At 35.1% G+C, this 16,973-nt stretch overlaps 1 protein-coding gene across 3 annotated transcripts; it reads left to right on the top strand.

Moving 5' to 3' along the window:
• Positions 1-3,177: 3,177 nt before the first annotated feature.
• Positions 3,178-8,590, top strand: LOC150034258 (DEAD-box ATP-dependent RNA helicase 53, mitochondrial-like). Of its 3 annotated transcripts, XR_016532372.1 has the most exons (9): positions 3,178-3,894; positions 4,331-4,458; positions 4,578-4,989; positions 5,422-5,520; positions 5,684-5,908; positions 6,233-6,394; positions 7,260-7,784; positions 7,945-8,026; positions 8,336-8,590. XR_016532372.1 is itself a non-coding variant. In XM_090318190.1 (8 exons), exons 1-7 carry the CDS (start codon positions 3,493-3,495, stop codon positions 7,773-7,775), a joined length of 1,944 nt encoding a protein of 647 aa, XP_090174316.1. In that variant the 5' UTR covers positions 3,178-3,492; the 3' UTR covers positions 7,776-7,784; positions 7,945-8,312. The 3 variants fall into 3 exon arrangements, 2 of the variants coding, with proteins under 2 accessions (XP_090174316.1, XP_090174315.1); XM_090318190.1 differs by lacking the exon at positions 8,336-8,590 and having other exon boundaries at positions 7,945-8,312; XM_090318189.1 differs by lacking the exons at positions 7,945-8,026; positions 8,336-8,590 and having other exon boundaries at positions 7,260-7,870.
• The last annotated feature ends 8,383 nt before the right edge of the window (positions 8,591-16,973 follow it).

Here is a 16,973-nt window from a genome sequence, read left to right as displayed (position 1 = left end):
CTATACGATCGTTGAGAAAAATCCAAACGATTGTTTAGTTATTACTACATGATCGTGTACCATAACTAAGTGATAAAAGCCTGAAGTACACGATCGCTTAGCACGCTCTGCACGACGCCCGCCTTCCGCGATTATCTAAGCGACTACGATGTCACAAAGCACCATCGCCTAAGCGATCGCTTAGCTAGCGTCTCCGCATACGCACGATCACATAGGTAGTAACTAAGCGATGAAGCTTGCTAACTACGCGATCGTCTAGCGTGCGCCTTCTACTAAACGACGAGCATCGCATGCTCCCACTACGATCGCCTACCTCCAGCGCCTACGCGGTCATGCAACCAACGCCACGCGATATGGTAAACGATTTACCCCATCGCTTAGCATTAGCTAAACGATCGATTAGAAAATATTACAAGATCGTCTAGAACGAAAAATCTAAACGATCGCTTAGTAAAATCCCTACGATCGTTTACTTGAGGCTACACAATCCGACCAAAGCTTGGTCTTCTTCTTCATTGAGAACTGCATCGCCATGCGCCGAAGCTTCATCACGAACGACTCGACGAACTCGAACTTTTCGAATTACAGACTCAATTGCAAAATTAATTTCACTCAAAAACATAGGGGCCCTTACAATTAACACTTTGTAATATCAAAAGCTTTAACAAAAAGGCAATCAAACCCAAAATGTTCATCAAAATCATCCACAAATGCAGAAACCCATCGCGACTGTAAAAAACGTTCAATTCAGATCTGTAATTTGGAATAAGGTACCAATTGAAGGAAATCAGAAACGAGATTTCCATGAACAGCGGAACAAGACTATTCCAAATTACAATCATGAATGAACATATATTTACAGCCGACTTCAAAACAAACGGTTATACAAATGTTTCCAGAAATTACAGCATGAACAATACAAATGCATAAAGAGACAAAACTCTATGTACATCGGCAGAAACGTCTCCACGCTCCGTTGCGCACGAACGTTGGAAAACAGCAGCGTCGAACGCCCGATCTACACGACCGCAACACCACAACAACACAGGATGAACATGAACGACTCCTCGCGCTCGTCCTCAGTGACATGAACGACTTCCATAGCACCACGAACAGCCTCCAGAAAACCTCGACGGTGTCGAGTAGAGTTTGACACCACTAATAAGGTGACCTTGGTATTCTCGGGTTGAGAATCCAAAGGGTGGGCTCTGTTCGGACTTGGTATGAGGCAGACGAACGGAGGAAACAACATCGCGGACACGACTGGGCAAGTGGGAGATGGCAGAGACCTATCGTATAGGTCGATGCCCAATCGTTTAGATAAAGCTATGTGATCGTCTAACAAAAGCTATGCGATCGTTTAGCTCGGTATGTCGCCTACAGACACTGCATGATCGTTTACCTTGGGCCAACGATTTTCTAGCAAAGCTACGTGATTGTGTTAGTAAATACTGCACGATCGTTTAGCTCGCCCAACCGTCGTTTAGTAAATCCGTATTTACTTGACGACTTCGTGAGTTTCTTTTTTGCAGAGAGAAAACTCAAAAACTTTTTTTTATCATTTTAAAAATCTCTTTTCAAAATAGGAAACCACTTTTCTTTTAAACTCATGGTTACCATGATCCAATAATCACCCACTACTTTGGTTATTTAAAAGAAAGAGTATTAATTATCCAATAATTAATATTATTATAAATATAAATGATAACCAATTTATCATACTATATTATAACCTATAGTTTTAATATTTCATCTCATGAAACATATAAACCATAGTTCTTTTTCTATTCCATGGTACTTAATGTAAATCTCATTTACATCAATCCTTCACAAGGTGTATCTTATACATCATACTGATTATATCATATATAATCAAAATACCTATTGTCAATTTGAACATTTCAAATCAACACCAAGAACTGATCCTCAATAAAATCCAAGCTACCAAGGGGACCCCATGGACCTGTAGCTTCAAAGCTCCAACGGTAGGTGAATAACTGACTAAACTCTTTAATCACGGGATCCACCATCCGTTAACTACCAGGCACTCCACTAAAGACCGACAACTGAACTCTCCTCACTACAGATATATTATGTGTCCATCTTAACCAATCAGTAGTGCGATAACCCTTCACAGATCGCTCGTAAGTATAGCTGGGCCAATAACCGTTATGCCCCTGTAGTTACATCCGTTTCCTTAAGTACCACTGATCCCTCTAATGAACATAAGTCATAGTCCTACTATGACTGAGTCTTCTCTTCCAAAAAGAAGCTGTGATCACTATGTTCAAGCCCCGGAATCAGCCCTTAGGGAGCATTCTCTCTACTTATCCCTGCTTTGGGAAATGAGTGAATTTCATCTTGTGGATTGAGTTCCCAGCTCCTAGATCAGACAAGTCCCCAAAAAGGTAGGCATGTTGAGTTGGCAATCTGGCCACTTTCACCCATACTAATCAAAGGACCGCCCTCAAAGGCAGGAGTTCCCAAAACACTCAGGATTGAGGTCGTGTCACGGTCGTTTAGGTGAGATGCAAGTCTCTAGTATCAACGGCGTTATATACAGGGTCTTGTCATCTCGTGGTCCAGGTCTTATACAAACTCTTTATATAGGACACCCCCGCTCCACGTCTCCACATGAATGGTTAGGATCTACCATCTGTAGTAGTTTACAACACTTGCAAACCTCTACAAAGCGAGCCGTATCTGTAGTGTCACCAGGATCAGGTATCCCACCTTAATCCTTATACTACAGACCTATTTAAGTTATCACTTAAGGCATGATCCACTTGTATATCACATATACATGCTTAAGTTCACATAAGATAACCAAAGAGCTTTGTTTATTGGATATGAATAAATGTAAGAATTAAATAACACTTATTTTATTCATTGAATAATGTGTATCTTTACAAAACAAAGAGACTTCGGGAGAATTAGGACACCAATCCCAACATCATTGTTAGGCATGTACGTATGTTCTAAATTAGTTGTAAATTGTCTCTTTTTTGTAACTTATTTGAAGAAAAATGGGATTCTTCTTCGTTATTTCTCATAAATTTGGTTTCTTCATGTTGCTATGTTGTGCAAAAGCAAACGCGGCGATCTAACCCCAAAAATATGAGAGTTTGGTGGGGTTGGATTACCTTCATAGGTAAAATTGACTGGATTGAATAATCTATGAACTCGACATTTTTGATTGGCCCAAAAAACTACCTTAACCGGTTTAAACCGACTTATATACCCCCTAGTTATAAGTTATAACCCAGTTATAAATTGATTTATTTTTAAAAAAATGTGACAACAAACTTTATAGGGGTCGGTTGTTGCCCTAAACCGTGAAGCCTCCGCCTCCCTGGGAGTCCGAATGTCCCAAAACCCTTCACTCTTCGAATTTTCTTAAACCCTAACTAACCCCATCAGCCATCAGCTATCTTCATTTCATTCACAATTTCTCTTGGAGCAGCTCTGTTAGTTGATTCGTGCTTAAGGAGGATGATGAGTGCAATTCTTCTACGGAGATCCGCTGCCTTAGCGGCCTCCAGATGTAGAATCAATTCCACTTTGTTTGCCCCAATCGCGAACTTCTTAGCGTCTCCTGTGGTTGTTAATGGCGGCGTTGTACCTGCTGCTGAGTTTGGACATTTATCTAGTATTGGGGTGACGGAGAGGCCTCTGGGTTTTGGTTTTCAATCGAAGGGATTTCATGCGACGTCTGGGCCGTTGAATTTCAAGGCGTCGTTGGTTTCCCAGGTGGAGTTTGCGGTGGAGGAGTATGATGACGGTAGCAGTAGTAGAAGTGGTGATGAAGGACTCGAGATTGCAAAGCTTGGGATTGCGCCGGAGATTGTCTCTGCTTTGGAGAAAAAGGGTATAACGAAGCTCTTCCCGATTCAGGTGCCGTGTTTCTCATTTCTTACATTTTTTCCCTAGCTTCTGCTGCTGCATGAGATCAGAGACATGGATAGAATCGTAGAGAAGAAGTTTCGACGAATTTGATCACTTCTTCGAACAACAATTTTTTTTAATCCACTCTCTCTAACCCCAGCTTGGATATTGAACTACCGCGATGAAATTATGCTTTTATTTCTTATGGATGAGTCGTATTTGTCATTAGAGCTATAGGCCATGTTCCTTACTTCGAGACATTTTGGCTGTACGTGATATCTGTATTTCGGGATATGCTTATCGTCCTATTCCTCAGTCGAATAATGCAATTTACATGTTTCCATTCAGGCTTATATTAGTTCTGTTTGGTTATGTTTCGAAACTCGTTTTTCATTTCCATCGGAGTCTGAAAATGTGTCGTTTAGCCTCTACAATGTTTTTTCAGAGGGCCGTGCTAGAACCAGCAATGCAAGGGCGTGATATGATTGGTCGTGCTAGAACTGGAACAGGAAAAACGCTTGCTTTTGGAATCCCCATCTTGGACAAAATCATTCAGTTCAATGCGAAGAATGGGTTTGTGTTTTCATCTTGCTTAATTTCCTTCCAGCTTGCTTTAGTTTCTACTGAATTCTTCATCTGGGAAGGGTGTGGATTGTTATCCGTTAAATTTTAATTCGTTAGAAATTATGCAGAAGAGGAAGAAACCCATCAGCCCTGGTTTTAGCTCCAACAAGGGAACTTGCTCGGCAGGTTGAAAAGGAGTTTGAAGAGGCTGCTCCTAGCCTGGACATGATCTGTGTTTATGGGGGGACGCCAATTTCAGGCCAAATGAGGCAGCTTGACTATGGTGTTGATATCGCTGTTGGCACACCTGGTCGCTTGATTGATCTTCTCAATAGGGGTTCTCTAAATTTATCAGAAGTCAAGTTTGTTGTTCTTGATGAAGCAGACCAGATGCTTCAAGTAGGCTTTCAAGAGGATGTCGAGAAGATCTTGGAGAGGTTGCCTCAAAAACGTCAGAGTATGATGTTCTCTGCAACAATGCCATCTTGGATCAGAAAACTATCCCAAAATTACCTAAACAATCCATTAACAATTGATCTTGTGAGTATGTTGGCTATTTAGTATATTTTCTGCTTCTTGGAATTTATTTATATAGCTTAAAAGCACAGCCATTCAATTAATAGACTCAGAAACTGAAGGTGGGTTGCACATGATTTTTTGAATAATGAAAAGTTCTCTTGCTAGTCAAAATTGCCCATCAATTTTCTCATGAAGTTTTGGTTTCAGGATTAAAAATTTAAAGATTTTAAAATGCTTACAAACGTGATTAGTGTTCTGTTAAAGGTACTCATAAAAAGCATTTTAGATTATGAATGTTATGATTTATTTCCACATTTGTTTCATTTGTACATCGGGTTTTGAGGGGGTAACTTTTTAAAACTAATGGAAATGCAAAAACAAAAAAAAAAAAATGGAAAAGCTCATCTCTATGTAATTATTACATGGGATTTGACAACACTTACAATTTTTCAGGTTGGAGATTCTGATCAGAAATTGGCAGACGGAATTAGCTTATTTTCAATTGTTTCAGACATGTATGGAAAAGCATCAATAATTGGACCTCTGATAACAGTATGGACCCAGAACTTCTATTTGTTTGTTACATTTTTTTTTGTTTTACGTGTTTGGTTTTTTGTTTTAATTTTTATATATATTTTCTTATCTGGCCCTGTTATTTCATGTTGTTGACTGTTTGCTTTTATTATGCTGTTGCCATTTATTATCTGCTTGTTAGGAACATGCAAAAGGAGGGAAGTGTATTGTTTTCACTCAAACTAAACGTGATGCTGATAGATTAGCCTATGCAATGGCAAGGAACTTCAGATGTGAAGCTTTGCATGGAGATATCTCACAGAGTCAGAGAGAAAGAACTCTTTCTGGTTTTAGAGAGGGACATTTCAACGTTCTAGTTGCAACTGATGTTGCAGCAAGGGGTCTTGACATACCTAATGTTGATCTTGTAAGTGATGATCTTTCTCGATATTTCTCCTCAGTTTTATCTTGTTATCTGGTATGTAGCTTCTGGGTGCATGGTGAATTATTCAATACTTTCTTCTCAATAATTGACCTTACTCCATCTTTGAAAATAGACTAGAGCAGTGTAATAGTGGTATCAGGCCCTGTCATCTCTCTTCCTCTTGTGCTGTTAGGAGTATTGGAGGAAGTGGTTTGAAGGTTGAGGGTATATTTTGTCTGTATGTGATTAATCATTATCATTGTAAAGATTCTTTCTGACACTGCTTCCTTTTATTTTTTATTTTATTTTTTAAATTTTTTTAATCAGGTAATACATTTTGAGCTTCCAAACAACACAGAAATATTTGTCCACAGATCGGGCCGTACAGGTCGTGCTGGTAAGAGAGGTAGTGCTATTCTTATTTACACAGAGGATCAATCAAGGGCTGTAAGAATGATTGAGCGTGAAGTGGGATGCAGATTTAATGAGGTTAGGATCTCTCTTCAGCGTCAAAATTTTGCAACTTGGGATTCTGTTAAATATATAACTGGAACTTCATCCACGTTTCTACATTTTTACTCCTGAGAATATAAATATTAATATCTGAATTGAGGATAAGGAGTAGGCTTAAGAAAATATCTATTCTGCCTTTACTCACAATAAGTTTCTGGCTCCAGTAACAGCCTCCACATAGATGCCTGGATTCCATGGATACTGTTTCATACATTTTTTAGAAGTCGAGGATTCATATTTCAAGATTATCTTGCATACAAAAGAACCGAGCCTATCAAATTTTTTTTAGATCTTATCCCTGATTTTTTTTAACTTTAAAATTGAGATGGCTTGTTTTAATATCACATGATAAGCATATATGAACATAGCTTAACGGTAATTGGCCGATACATTTTCTTTTGAGGTCAAAGGTTCAAATCCCCATATCTCATTTGTTGTACTAAAGAAATCTCACCTGTTAATAAGCAACACCCAGAGACAACTATAAAAGGTGGGTTTCCATGCATATTTGTGTTTGCTGAAAAATCTAAATCAACTCATGCATATGAATGTGGTGGGAATGCAGGTGCTTTTTTTCCCCTTTTATTTTCTAAACACCTTCTGAATATTTAGAGGCATTTGTCATGAATATGAGGGAGGAGGTAGGATGAAATATCTGTCCTATATTCTGCGTAGTTGAGTAAATCCAGGGATGCCAATCACTGTAGGCGCTACATAATTAGATAATTGACTTCTCTAGTAACCTCCCATCTCAGGAACTAGGAATAAATATTAGTCCACGTTGGAGTATATCATTACTTGATGTGGAGTTGACTCTGATCGCTTTGTTCTTGATTATCAGCTTCCAAGGATTACTGTTGAGGCTGGCGCTCATGTGGATATGTTCAGTGGAGGTGGTGGTGGTCAATTTGGCACTTTTGGAGCATCTAGAGATCGTCGATTGAGTGATTCAGGTCGTTTTGGCAGCCAAAGAGGTCCAAGTTTCAGTCGTTCAGGAGGTTATGGAAGTTCTGGTTTTGGCCGCTCTATGGGTAGAAATAGTGGACCTAACTCCGGGAGTTTCGGTTCATTTGGTCGCAACTCAAACAATGCTGGAAGTTTTGGTGGTTCTGGTTCCGGATGTTTTGGTGGGTTTGGAGATTTTGATAGTTCAAACCGTTCGGGTGGGTTTGGAGATTTTAGTAGTTCAAACCATTCGGGCAGGTTTGGAGATTTTGGTAGTTCAAACCAATCGGGTGGTTTTGGAGATTTTGGTTCAGGTCGTAGTTCAGGATTTGGTGACACAAGTTCCAGAAACTCTGGCTTATTTGGTGACAATATGGATGCAAGTCAGAGCTATGAGAGAAGGCAATTTTAAACTAAAATAGTGAGCGATGTTCTTTACTGGAAATTTGAAATTCGTAAAGGCTGGTTGAGCTTTTCAACCTCAAGAGGGTGACACCATGTTAAGGAGATGATAAGGGTTCCTTTTCAAAAGTTTAAGTTCGATGTTCTTGTAGATTTGGTGACAATCTGCTTTTGTGCAGGGGACAACATGGGGAAATAATTGCCTTGGATTCATGACGAATTTTTTTCATAAGCAAGATGACATGTATCAGGGATTTTGAGGTAGGGCCATGACCATGTGCAACGAATGCCACCATTTCTTATATTTTCTATTGAGATTTCAAATATTTTTGCAGTTAATACAAATGTTGCAATCACTTTGATGGTGAATTAACCTCGAGATTTTAGGGATCAACCTGTAATCTCGTGTATAAATTGTTTTAGGCATATCATCATAGTGTTGTATTCTACTCTTTGAGAGGGTTTTTTTTTTTTTTTTCTGTCTTGCTGTTCATTTCTAAATCTAATGAAATCTATTATAAAGGGGTTACTCTTGAAATAACAAAAATGTTGTAATGGTTTGATTCTCAGTTGTAGAAAGGATCGGATTTATTCTTGCATTTGGAGAAAGAACGTTGTAGCGGTTTGACTTTCAGCCATAGAAAAAATCGAAGACTTCTAGGGAAATAACAAAGAGGAGTTTGGAAAGTGGATGTAGGTCGATTGTGTCGAGTCATTATAAAATTTTTGGGGTTAATTTCTCTATTCCTCTTTTACCTTCATTTTCCAATTAACTATTTGTTATATTTTATCGTATGAAATTAATTGCAATATTTTTTTTATAAATTAATTGTTTAATGTTTATTTAGGTTGGTTGAATTTATCCCTACGTATCGCATATCGATCTTTTTATTAAAATTAAATTGGGTGCTGAAAGGTGCTAGTTTTAATTACTTGGTTATTTTGTTTTGAATTTATTTGCACGACTTTTTTTTTAAACTACTTGCTAGTTAAAAATGTATTAATTTCCTTAATTGGACTTTGGAAAAAGTATAAACTCTATTCATCTTTTTTAGGATTGTCATATCGATCCTACATTTTTTATAATTCACCTTGATTGAGGATGCTCCCAAAGTGCTTTGAGGCAAAGCATGAGTCTCACAGGAAACATAATTCTTATATTTGGATAGTTGACATGATGTAAAATATTAAAGTTTAATAAATTCATTAATAAATTTTATGCTATAATAGAAGTTTGACTAATTCAACTCTCAGGTCAGTTTCAAGTTGGGGTGTTTCGTTATCGTTTGCTTAAATACCCAGGTAGTGGTGTTTCGTTTTAAATACCCTAATCCAGACATAATCTTTCTTGGATAGAATCCTTTATAATTAACTTTTTATTATTTAAATCTTTTAATTTACTTGTTTTAAACTGTTTAAAATTAAATTAGAAGATCTATTTTAATCTAATCTCCTTAGATAAGTATGTAATTTATTTTATTTTAATATCATTAGAATTTTAATAATGAAAAATCAAAGTTTTAAGCTATTTAAAAATTTGAATATAATTTTATTTTTGTTCAAGTGATATCTTAATCTCATTAGGTAGGTATGCAATATTTTTAATCTCATGGAAAAATTATAAATATAAATTTAGATTAATTTTATCTTTAACTAAGTAAGATCCTAATTCTATTAGAAAGACATGCACTATTTGTAATCTTATTAAAAAATGATAAAGATAATATAGAATTAAACTAAAATTATCTTTATGTTCAACCTTACTTAATTCTTCATTTAACTATTTAATATAACTCTTATATTTTAATTAGAGAAGAATCTCTACATGAATCTTTACAGCATTTAGTTAGTTATCCTAACAATTGAAATATAATATTTATATTTAAATAAAATATATGGTATACATGGTGATATTTTAATCTAAGTGATATACTTTATACAACATTCAAAATTTAATTTAGATCATACATGTCATACGTAGTTAAATTAAAATAGTAAAATTGGTGACATGTTGGATATATTCTAGAAATTAAAGATAAACTTCAAAACTACAATTATTTAATTTCCAAGACATATCTTGGTCTTCGATTTCATCATTGGCTACTAAAAATTTAGGGTCTGAAACAAACTACATTGACCTTTTGAATCTTCTGCCGTAGTAGGTTCAATGACGCACTTTAGATGAAGTACGGTGGCAAGATGGCAGAATTTAAATTTTCCAGCAGATTTAATGACGCACAAACTATGACATACAATAGCAGAATTTCCAAATTTTCAATTTTCCAGATTTTCCAGATTTCTTTAATTCGAAAAAATACACGATTCTTTCAAATTTTACACAACTTTTTTTTTAATCAAAATAAATGAAAAATATACCAGAAAAACCTAACCCTTACGAGTTTTACAATTGATTTAATCAAAACTTTAAAATCTAATGCCCAAATATTCATAAACAATCAACTTTGCAAACTGCATTTAGAAATATATACGTCTCATATATTTATTTTAAGAGCAACCCACCATTCTTGATTTTTGATTTTTAATTCATATAGAAGAAGAATTTTTTCATAACTCAAAGAGAATATAGAAGAAGAATTTTTTCATAACTTTTATAAAAAAAATTGGGAGAATTTCTAAAGAGAGTTTCAAAATAATCATTCATAACTTTGCTAAAAAAATTGGGATAATTTCTCAAGGAACAGTTTCAAAATAATCATAGAGATTATTAGTGAAGGGATGAAAGCCCTATCATAGTGGAAATCACAGAACCAAACTCGTTGTTGATTTCGGATTTCTGAAATATCCCTACACTGGGAAATTTAGAAAAATTACAGAGATCAACAAAAATACAGCCTACTGCAAAATTATGCTAGGTTAAACATGCAATTTATTTTTTATTTTACAAAAAAGGGATTGAAACTTTACCTTCGTAGAACCAAATGAAAATCCAATTCACCAATTGGGATTTGACGAACACTACCAAGAGAGTAAAATCCTATTCTTTGAAAATTTTTGAGGTAAAATTGGTTTGTGGGAACCAATTCTAATTGAGATTGGAGAAGGAGAATTTGAGAGGGGAAAAAAAAATTATAGAACTGTTCTGTATGTTGTGTTCTATGTGATAAAAAAGTCTCTTTTGATCAAAAGAGAGAGGAACATGGGATCACCCACAATTTAGATAACTCCCCTATGTGGGAGTTATCTGTTTAATTAATTAAATTAATTAAAATGAATAATTAATTAAATTTTATTTAATTAACTTAATTAATTAAAATTAATTATTAACTAAATCTTATCTAATTAATGATTTCATTTAAATCATATTTAAATGAAACATCTCTCACATAACCTATATTTTAATTCAATGATTTAATTAAATCAAATTGAATAATATTTAATTCTCGAATTAAATAGCTAGCAAATTAAATATCAAATATTTAATTTAGTCTACATTTGAACCATATTCAATTGTATTTCTCTCCTAACTTATAGTTTTAATGTGCATCAAATACATATTAATTTTTAATCTATAGTTCTCATATGAATCTAATTCATATTAATAGTTGACTCCTTCAAATATTTAATTCTCCTAAAAATTAATTTTGAATCATATCCAAAATTAAATTTATATTATAAAGATTAAACTATAAACTTTATATTCATTATAGATTATATTATTTCCCTAAGTGAATTTGAATATTTCAAATTCAAGATATAGTTACATAAATTCCCTTTACGACCTAGGAAGGGAACCCCATAGACCTACATATTAGAAGCTCCAACAATTCGAGATTAATTAGCTAAACTCATTAACCAAATTAATCAATATTCGTTAACTGTGGGTACACTCCACCAAAGACCCACAGTGCATTCTTCTCAAGCAAATATATTTATGCGTCCATGGATATAGACCAATGACATCAAGTTAGTTCTTCACGAGTGTTCGTAATACTAGTTGGGTTAAATTACCATTTTACCCATGGGTTACCTCTGTATCCTTAAGTACCATTGCTCTTCTAATGAACAACATGTTATGGTCTAACCATTAAACAAAAATCTCTCTCGAGCCAATGAGAGAGTAGGGCCACTTTTTCAAGTCCTGGAGACACTATGTAAAGGAACAATCATTTACTTACCCTAAAGTCGGGAAAGAGTGAAATCCATCTTGTATCATTATGTTTCCAGCTCCCCCTTACTCTTGTCCCCAAAATGGTAGGCTTATTGAGTGGCGAACTGCCACTTCCATCCATAGAAATCAAAGAACAATCCCTCATGAACAAAAGTTTATAATACACTCAAGATTAAGACTAAGTTGCCTAGGTCATCCTATTGAAATAAAAACCTAAATAGTCAACGGTATTATATCTAGTGGTTACTATTTTGCGATTCGGTTTTATGAAAACTCATTGCATAGGATATCCTACTTGCATGTCACATGCACGAACGCGTTGGATTATTGCATTTGTATCTAATACAAAGTGGGTCGTATCCATAGTATCATCAGGATAAGGCACCCAGTCTTATCCCTATACTATAGACCCTTTAGGTTGTATCTTAAACATTGATTCATAAGACAACCTAGGATGTTAGTTTATATTTAGGGTTATTAAGACAAAAGAAATACAAAACAATCAATAACACTTATTGAAACAACACCGATAACTCTTTATTGATGATGACCAATTATTTACATTTACTATCTACGGCATAAAACCCAACAATTATTGTGTTCTATGAGGGCTTCCAAAAGCTTTATTTATAGGTTACTCATAATCTTTTTGGGACAACTTTTTGCATAGATTTTAAATTAAATATTTAACAATATCCAATATTAATAAATATCTACCTAAATAATATCTCATATTAAATGGTTTAAAATATTTAAATATTTATCTTCTACATAATCTTTAATTTGAATTTCATCCAAATTAAACAATCAATTATTTGAATCCAATTCAAATAAATTAATTAATTCTCCCTCTGATTATTTAATTCAATTTTTATTTAAATCAATTAACCTATTTGTATGGTACCCATCCAAATAAATAATTAATTATTTGAATCTTATTCAAGTTAATTATCCCGTTATCTCTTATTCAAATTAAATGATTTATTTATTTATATGGATCTTGTCTGAGTAATAATTAATTATTTGAATCATATTCAAATAAAATAATTCTCCATATTATAAAGTTATGATTTGTATCTCATTCAAATAAACTTTATAATAAATCATGTAATTAATTGTATCCGATACAATTAATATTTTTCCTTACAAAATTTGAACATTTCAAATTTTCTTTCAACATAGTTGATCCTCGTTGGTTCGTGGTGAGCTAACAGGGGACCTTATGAACCTATAAATTATAAGCTCCAATGATCCAAGATTAATGAGTTAAACTCTTTAATTAAATTAACCTTCATTCATTATCTACAAGACGAACCACTATAAACATATAGCTGAACTCTTATGCATTGCAGGATAAGTTGTGCCCATGGATACAATCAATATAAGCAAGTCAATTCTTTATGGGTTGTTCATAGTTACAGTTGGGTCAAATGTTCATTTCACCCTTGTAATTCTAGCTTTTTCTCGAAGTATCACCAATTCCTCTAGTGAACAATTTGTTCATGATCCAACCATAAACTAAGTCCCTCTCGAGCTAGTGAGAGGGTGCGACCCCTGCTTAAGACCCGAAATCAACACTTAAGGGACTACTCATCTACTTATCCTATGCGGGAAGAAGCGAATTCTATCGTGAAGTTATGTTCTCAACTCCCCATTTCATCAAATCCTCAAAATGGTAGGCTTATTGAGTCAGTAACTTGGACCACTCACACTGATGCAAATCAAATGACTGACCTCACAAACTGGAGTTCATAAATCGATCAGGATTAAGATCGAGTCACACATGATCATATGAAACATTAATCTCATCAATTAACGGATTTACAAAGAGAGATTAAATATCTCACAGTCCGATCTTATACAAATTTTTTTATATAATATCCCCACTCACATGTCTCCATATTCGTATCCACAGGGTCATCAGGATAAAGGCATTCAACAGTATCCACATATTAAAGACCTTTTAAGTTATCTCTTGAACATGATTTGATTCACCTTCTATGTCAACTACATACTGTTCAATACTACATATGATAACTTTGGATTTTTTTTTATTAATGGATAAATTAATATTGCATAATTAATAATTACATTAATCAACTAATAAAGTACGAGACTTTAGAGCAAAATACAAACAACATCACTTCTGCTCAACCCAAAAACTCTCCTAGTTCAACTTACGGTCCAACCCAAAACTTTTGTTTCTCCTTAAATAATTTGAAAACAAAAAGAAACCCTAAAAGAAGAGAGATATACGCTGCTTTTCATCTTCAACTGCTCGACGCCTCTCTTCTCCTCTCGCAGTCTCCACTCCACGACCAGACCTTCACCTTTTCTTAATCTCCATCTTCTCTTTTTTACGGAAAGCCTTCATCTTCACTTCACGCCTCCACGGCCAAACCTTCAACTTCATCACTCAGCCACAACCATCCGAGTTTCCTTCCAATTTCGAAGCTCCATTTCGCCAGTAGAGATCGAATTTAGTCCACTTAAACAAAAGTTTTTTTTTTAAAAAAAAACTTTTTAAGTACTGGATTTGGATCCGTATTGAATTTCAGGATTTAGAAGTTGGATGGATTGTATTTGAGACAAAAAGGAAAAAGAAGCGGTGAAGTTAGATGGGATAAAAGCAGTAGCCAGAGGAGGAAGTATTAAAAAAATTGTTTAAAAAACGAATCGAACTGATCTGAACTGGATCAGGTTGGTTCGGTTAACAAAACCGAAACCAATGGATGCAAGTTTTTCACGGTTCTTCTTTCTTATAAATTGAGCACCTCGGTTCCATCATTGATTTTGGTCAAATCGGACCGAACCGAAACGTTCGCACCTCTATGAGATACAATTAATAAAATGTATATAGATACATTATGGTATAAAGTTAATTTTGAATTTGATTCAAAAGTATACTTTATTTGATAAGAGACATAAATATTTGAATAAGATTCAAATATCATTTAGATGAATAAGATTAATATAGAACTATATGTTAAAATTAATGTAAATGAGATTCGTATTAAAATTATAGGTTATATAAGAAAAGTAAATATTTGAATAAGATTCAAATATTATTTATATGAATGAGATTTATATAAATCTGTAGGTTAAATTTAAAACGAATGAGATTTATATAAAAACTATAGGTTATGTGAGAGGATGTTCTTTGAATATGATTCAAATTAAATTAAATATATGATAATTAATTAATTGACTAATTATTAATTAATTAATATTTTTTTAATTATATATTAAATAATACACACAATCAAACACACACATATTAAATAAATGAGAATAACTCCCGAGACATATTGATGAAGGGAAGTTGTAATTCATCCTCCATCTCATTTTCCACACATTCACATTAAGAAAACTTTATCTTTATCCTCATGTTCTCTATAAATCCCTTCCAAATAAGGATCTCACCATCCTTGATATTTTTTAGGAGAATGGCGAAGAAACCAAGTGATAGTGTCTCACTTAGTGTTCTGACAGTTCGTGGGAATTGGAAGAAGTCTTGAGTTCATGTCTGTTCATGAGATCGATGCAAGAAGATGGATTTTGTTGAAGGCGGTCTTCAAAAGGTATTCTTATCATTTCTCGATAGTATATTGTATAATTAATTTTTATCTTGCACATATTCTATGTATTTTCTCTGTTTTTCAAGTTTTCAAAACGAATTTCATTGGCATGCATTCACGCGCTTTCGTTGGAGAATTCAATTGCTTCAGATGGATCAACATTGAAAGGCAAATACAAAGATGTCATGTTGGTGCCTATGTTTTGATGGTAATATAACCAACTATATCCACTTGCATATGGGATAGTCGACAAAAAGTCTAATTCTTCATGGTCATATTTTATGCAACACCTTAAAATTTGCATTGGAGAGGACCTAAACATGGTCATCGTGTCTGACCTCCACAAAGGAATAACGAATTTTAAAATATGAACCCTAATTTCCCTACTTCTGTATGTTTACTACTGAGACCAGTATGGTGAGTAGGTTAATGTGAGAACTAATGTCTAATTGTAGGGAAGTGGGAGAAGAGTTGGAAGAAATGTTTAAGTTTGGAAGTTTGGCTCTTGGGTGAAGCTAGAAATTGGCTAAGTGTTGTTAGTGTGTAGCCGATGAGTTGGCCTTATGATGGGCATTGGGGGTGAGCCATGGGCGTTGGCTTTACTTTTGAGGTTAGTTGAGCTCTTAAGGAAGCCAAGTGTGGCCAAGCGAGGAGAAGCTAGGCATTGGAATGCACGCACCAAAAGGGGCCATGTTGAACGCTTGCAACCTTATGCATAGACAAGGCATACGACAATCAAGTCTTGTGAGGTTAGTATGCGTGCAGTAGGAGGGTGTTGAGTGTTGCCAAAGAGAGGACACATGGCTGATGGGGCTGTGGCGTTGGCTCGGGACTGAGTGTTCAACCTAGCACACGTACGCAAGGGGAAGCGATGGCAAGGCTGTGTGTTGAGGTGTAGAGCATAGCAAGACAAGCCTCGAGTGTTAAAGCAAGCAGTGGCTTGGGCGATGGCTGAGTGTACGATGATCAAGCTTGGCATGCAATGAGTAGGGCTTGCATTGGTCAGGCCTTGCAAAGTTGAAAGGGCTAGAGTTGCGATGATGATTGAAGCCAAGAGGAGGCCAAGGCACAAGGCACATGCGTTAGAGTTGGCTTGCATGAGAACTATGGTGTGCGTTGAACCTAGTTGAAGACATGTGTTGATAGTAGGTGAAGTAATCAGCATAAAATTATTAATTAGGGGCACCAACTGTCTTAATCTCGTAAATTAGGCCCACTTGAGGTGGAGGTGTCATGATAAGAATTCATGAAAGACGGTGGGTGGTAGTATAAAATGGAGGATGAACTTCAAAAGGTTAGTTTGAACAATTCCTCTATACAAATTGAGAGTTCTTGGTGTCGTTAGAAATATCTATGAGTCTAGTTTCAGAGACCGGGCTACTGGAAGAAAATCTCACCGGAATAAGGCCGGAGAAGGAAGAAAGTGACAAGAGGTTCAGTTCCCGGGTGAATCTGAGCTTTCGATGAAGAATTTAGGCTCCAGGACGAACCACAAGAAATT

The sequence above is a fragment of the Benincasa hispida genome, chromosome 9, assembly GCF_027475165.1.
Source record: "Benincasa hispida cultivar pf3 chromosome 9, pf3_genome.v1.1, whole genome shotgun sequence".
Lineage (NCBI taxonomy): Eukaryota > Viridiplantae > Streptophyta > Magnoliopsida > Cucurbitales > Cucurbitaceae > Benincasa > Benincasa hispida.
Note: the sequence above shows the minus strand (reverse complement) of the source record. Positions and strands in the feature narration are given on the sequence as shown.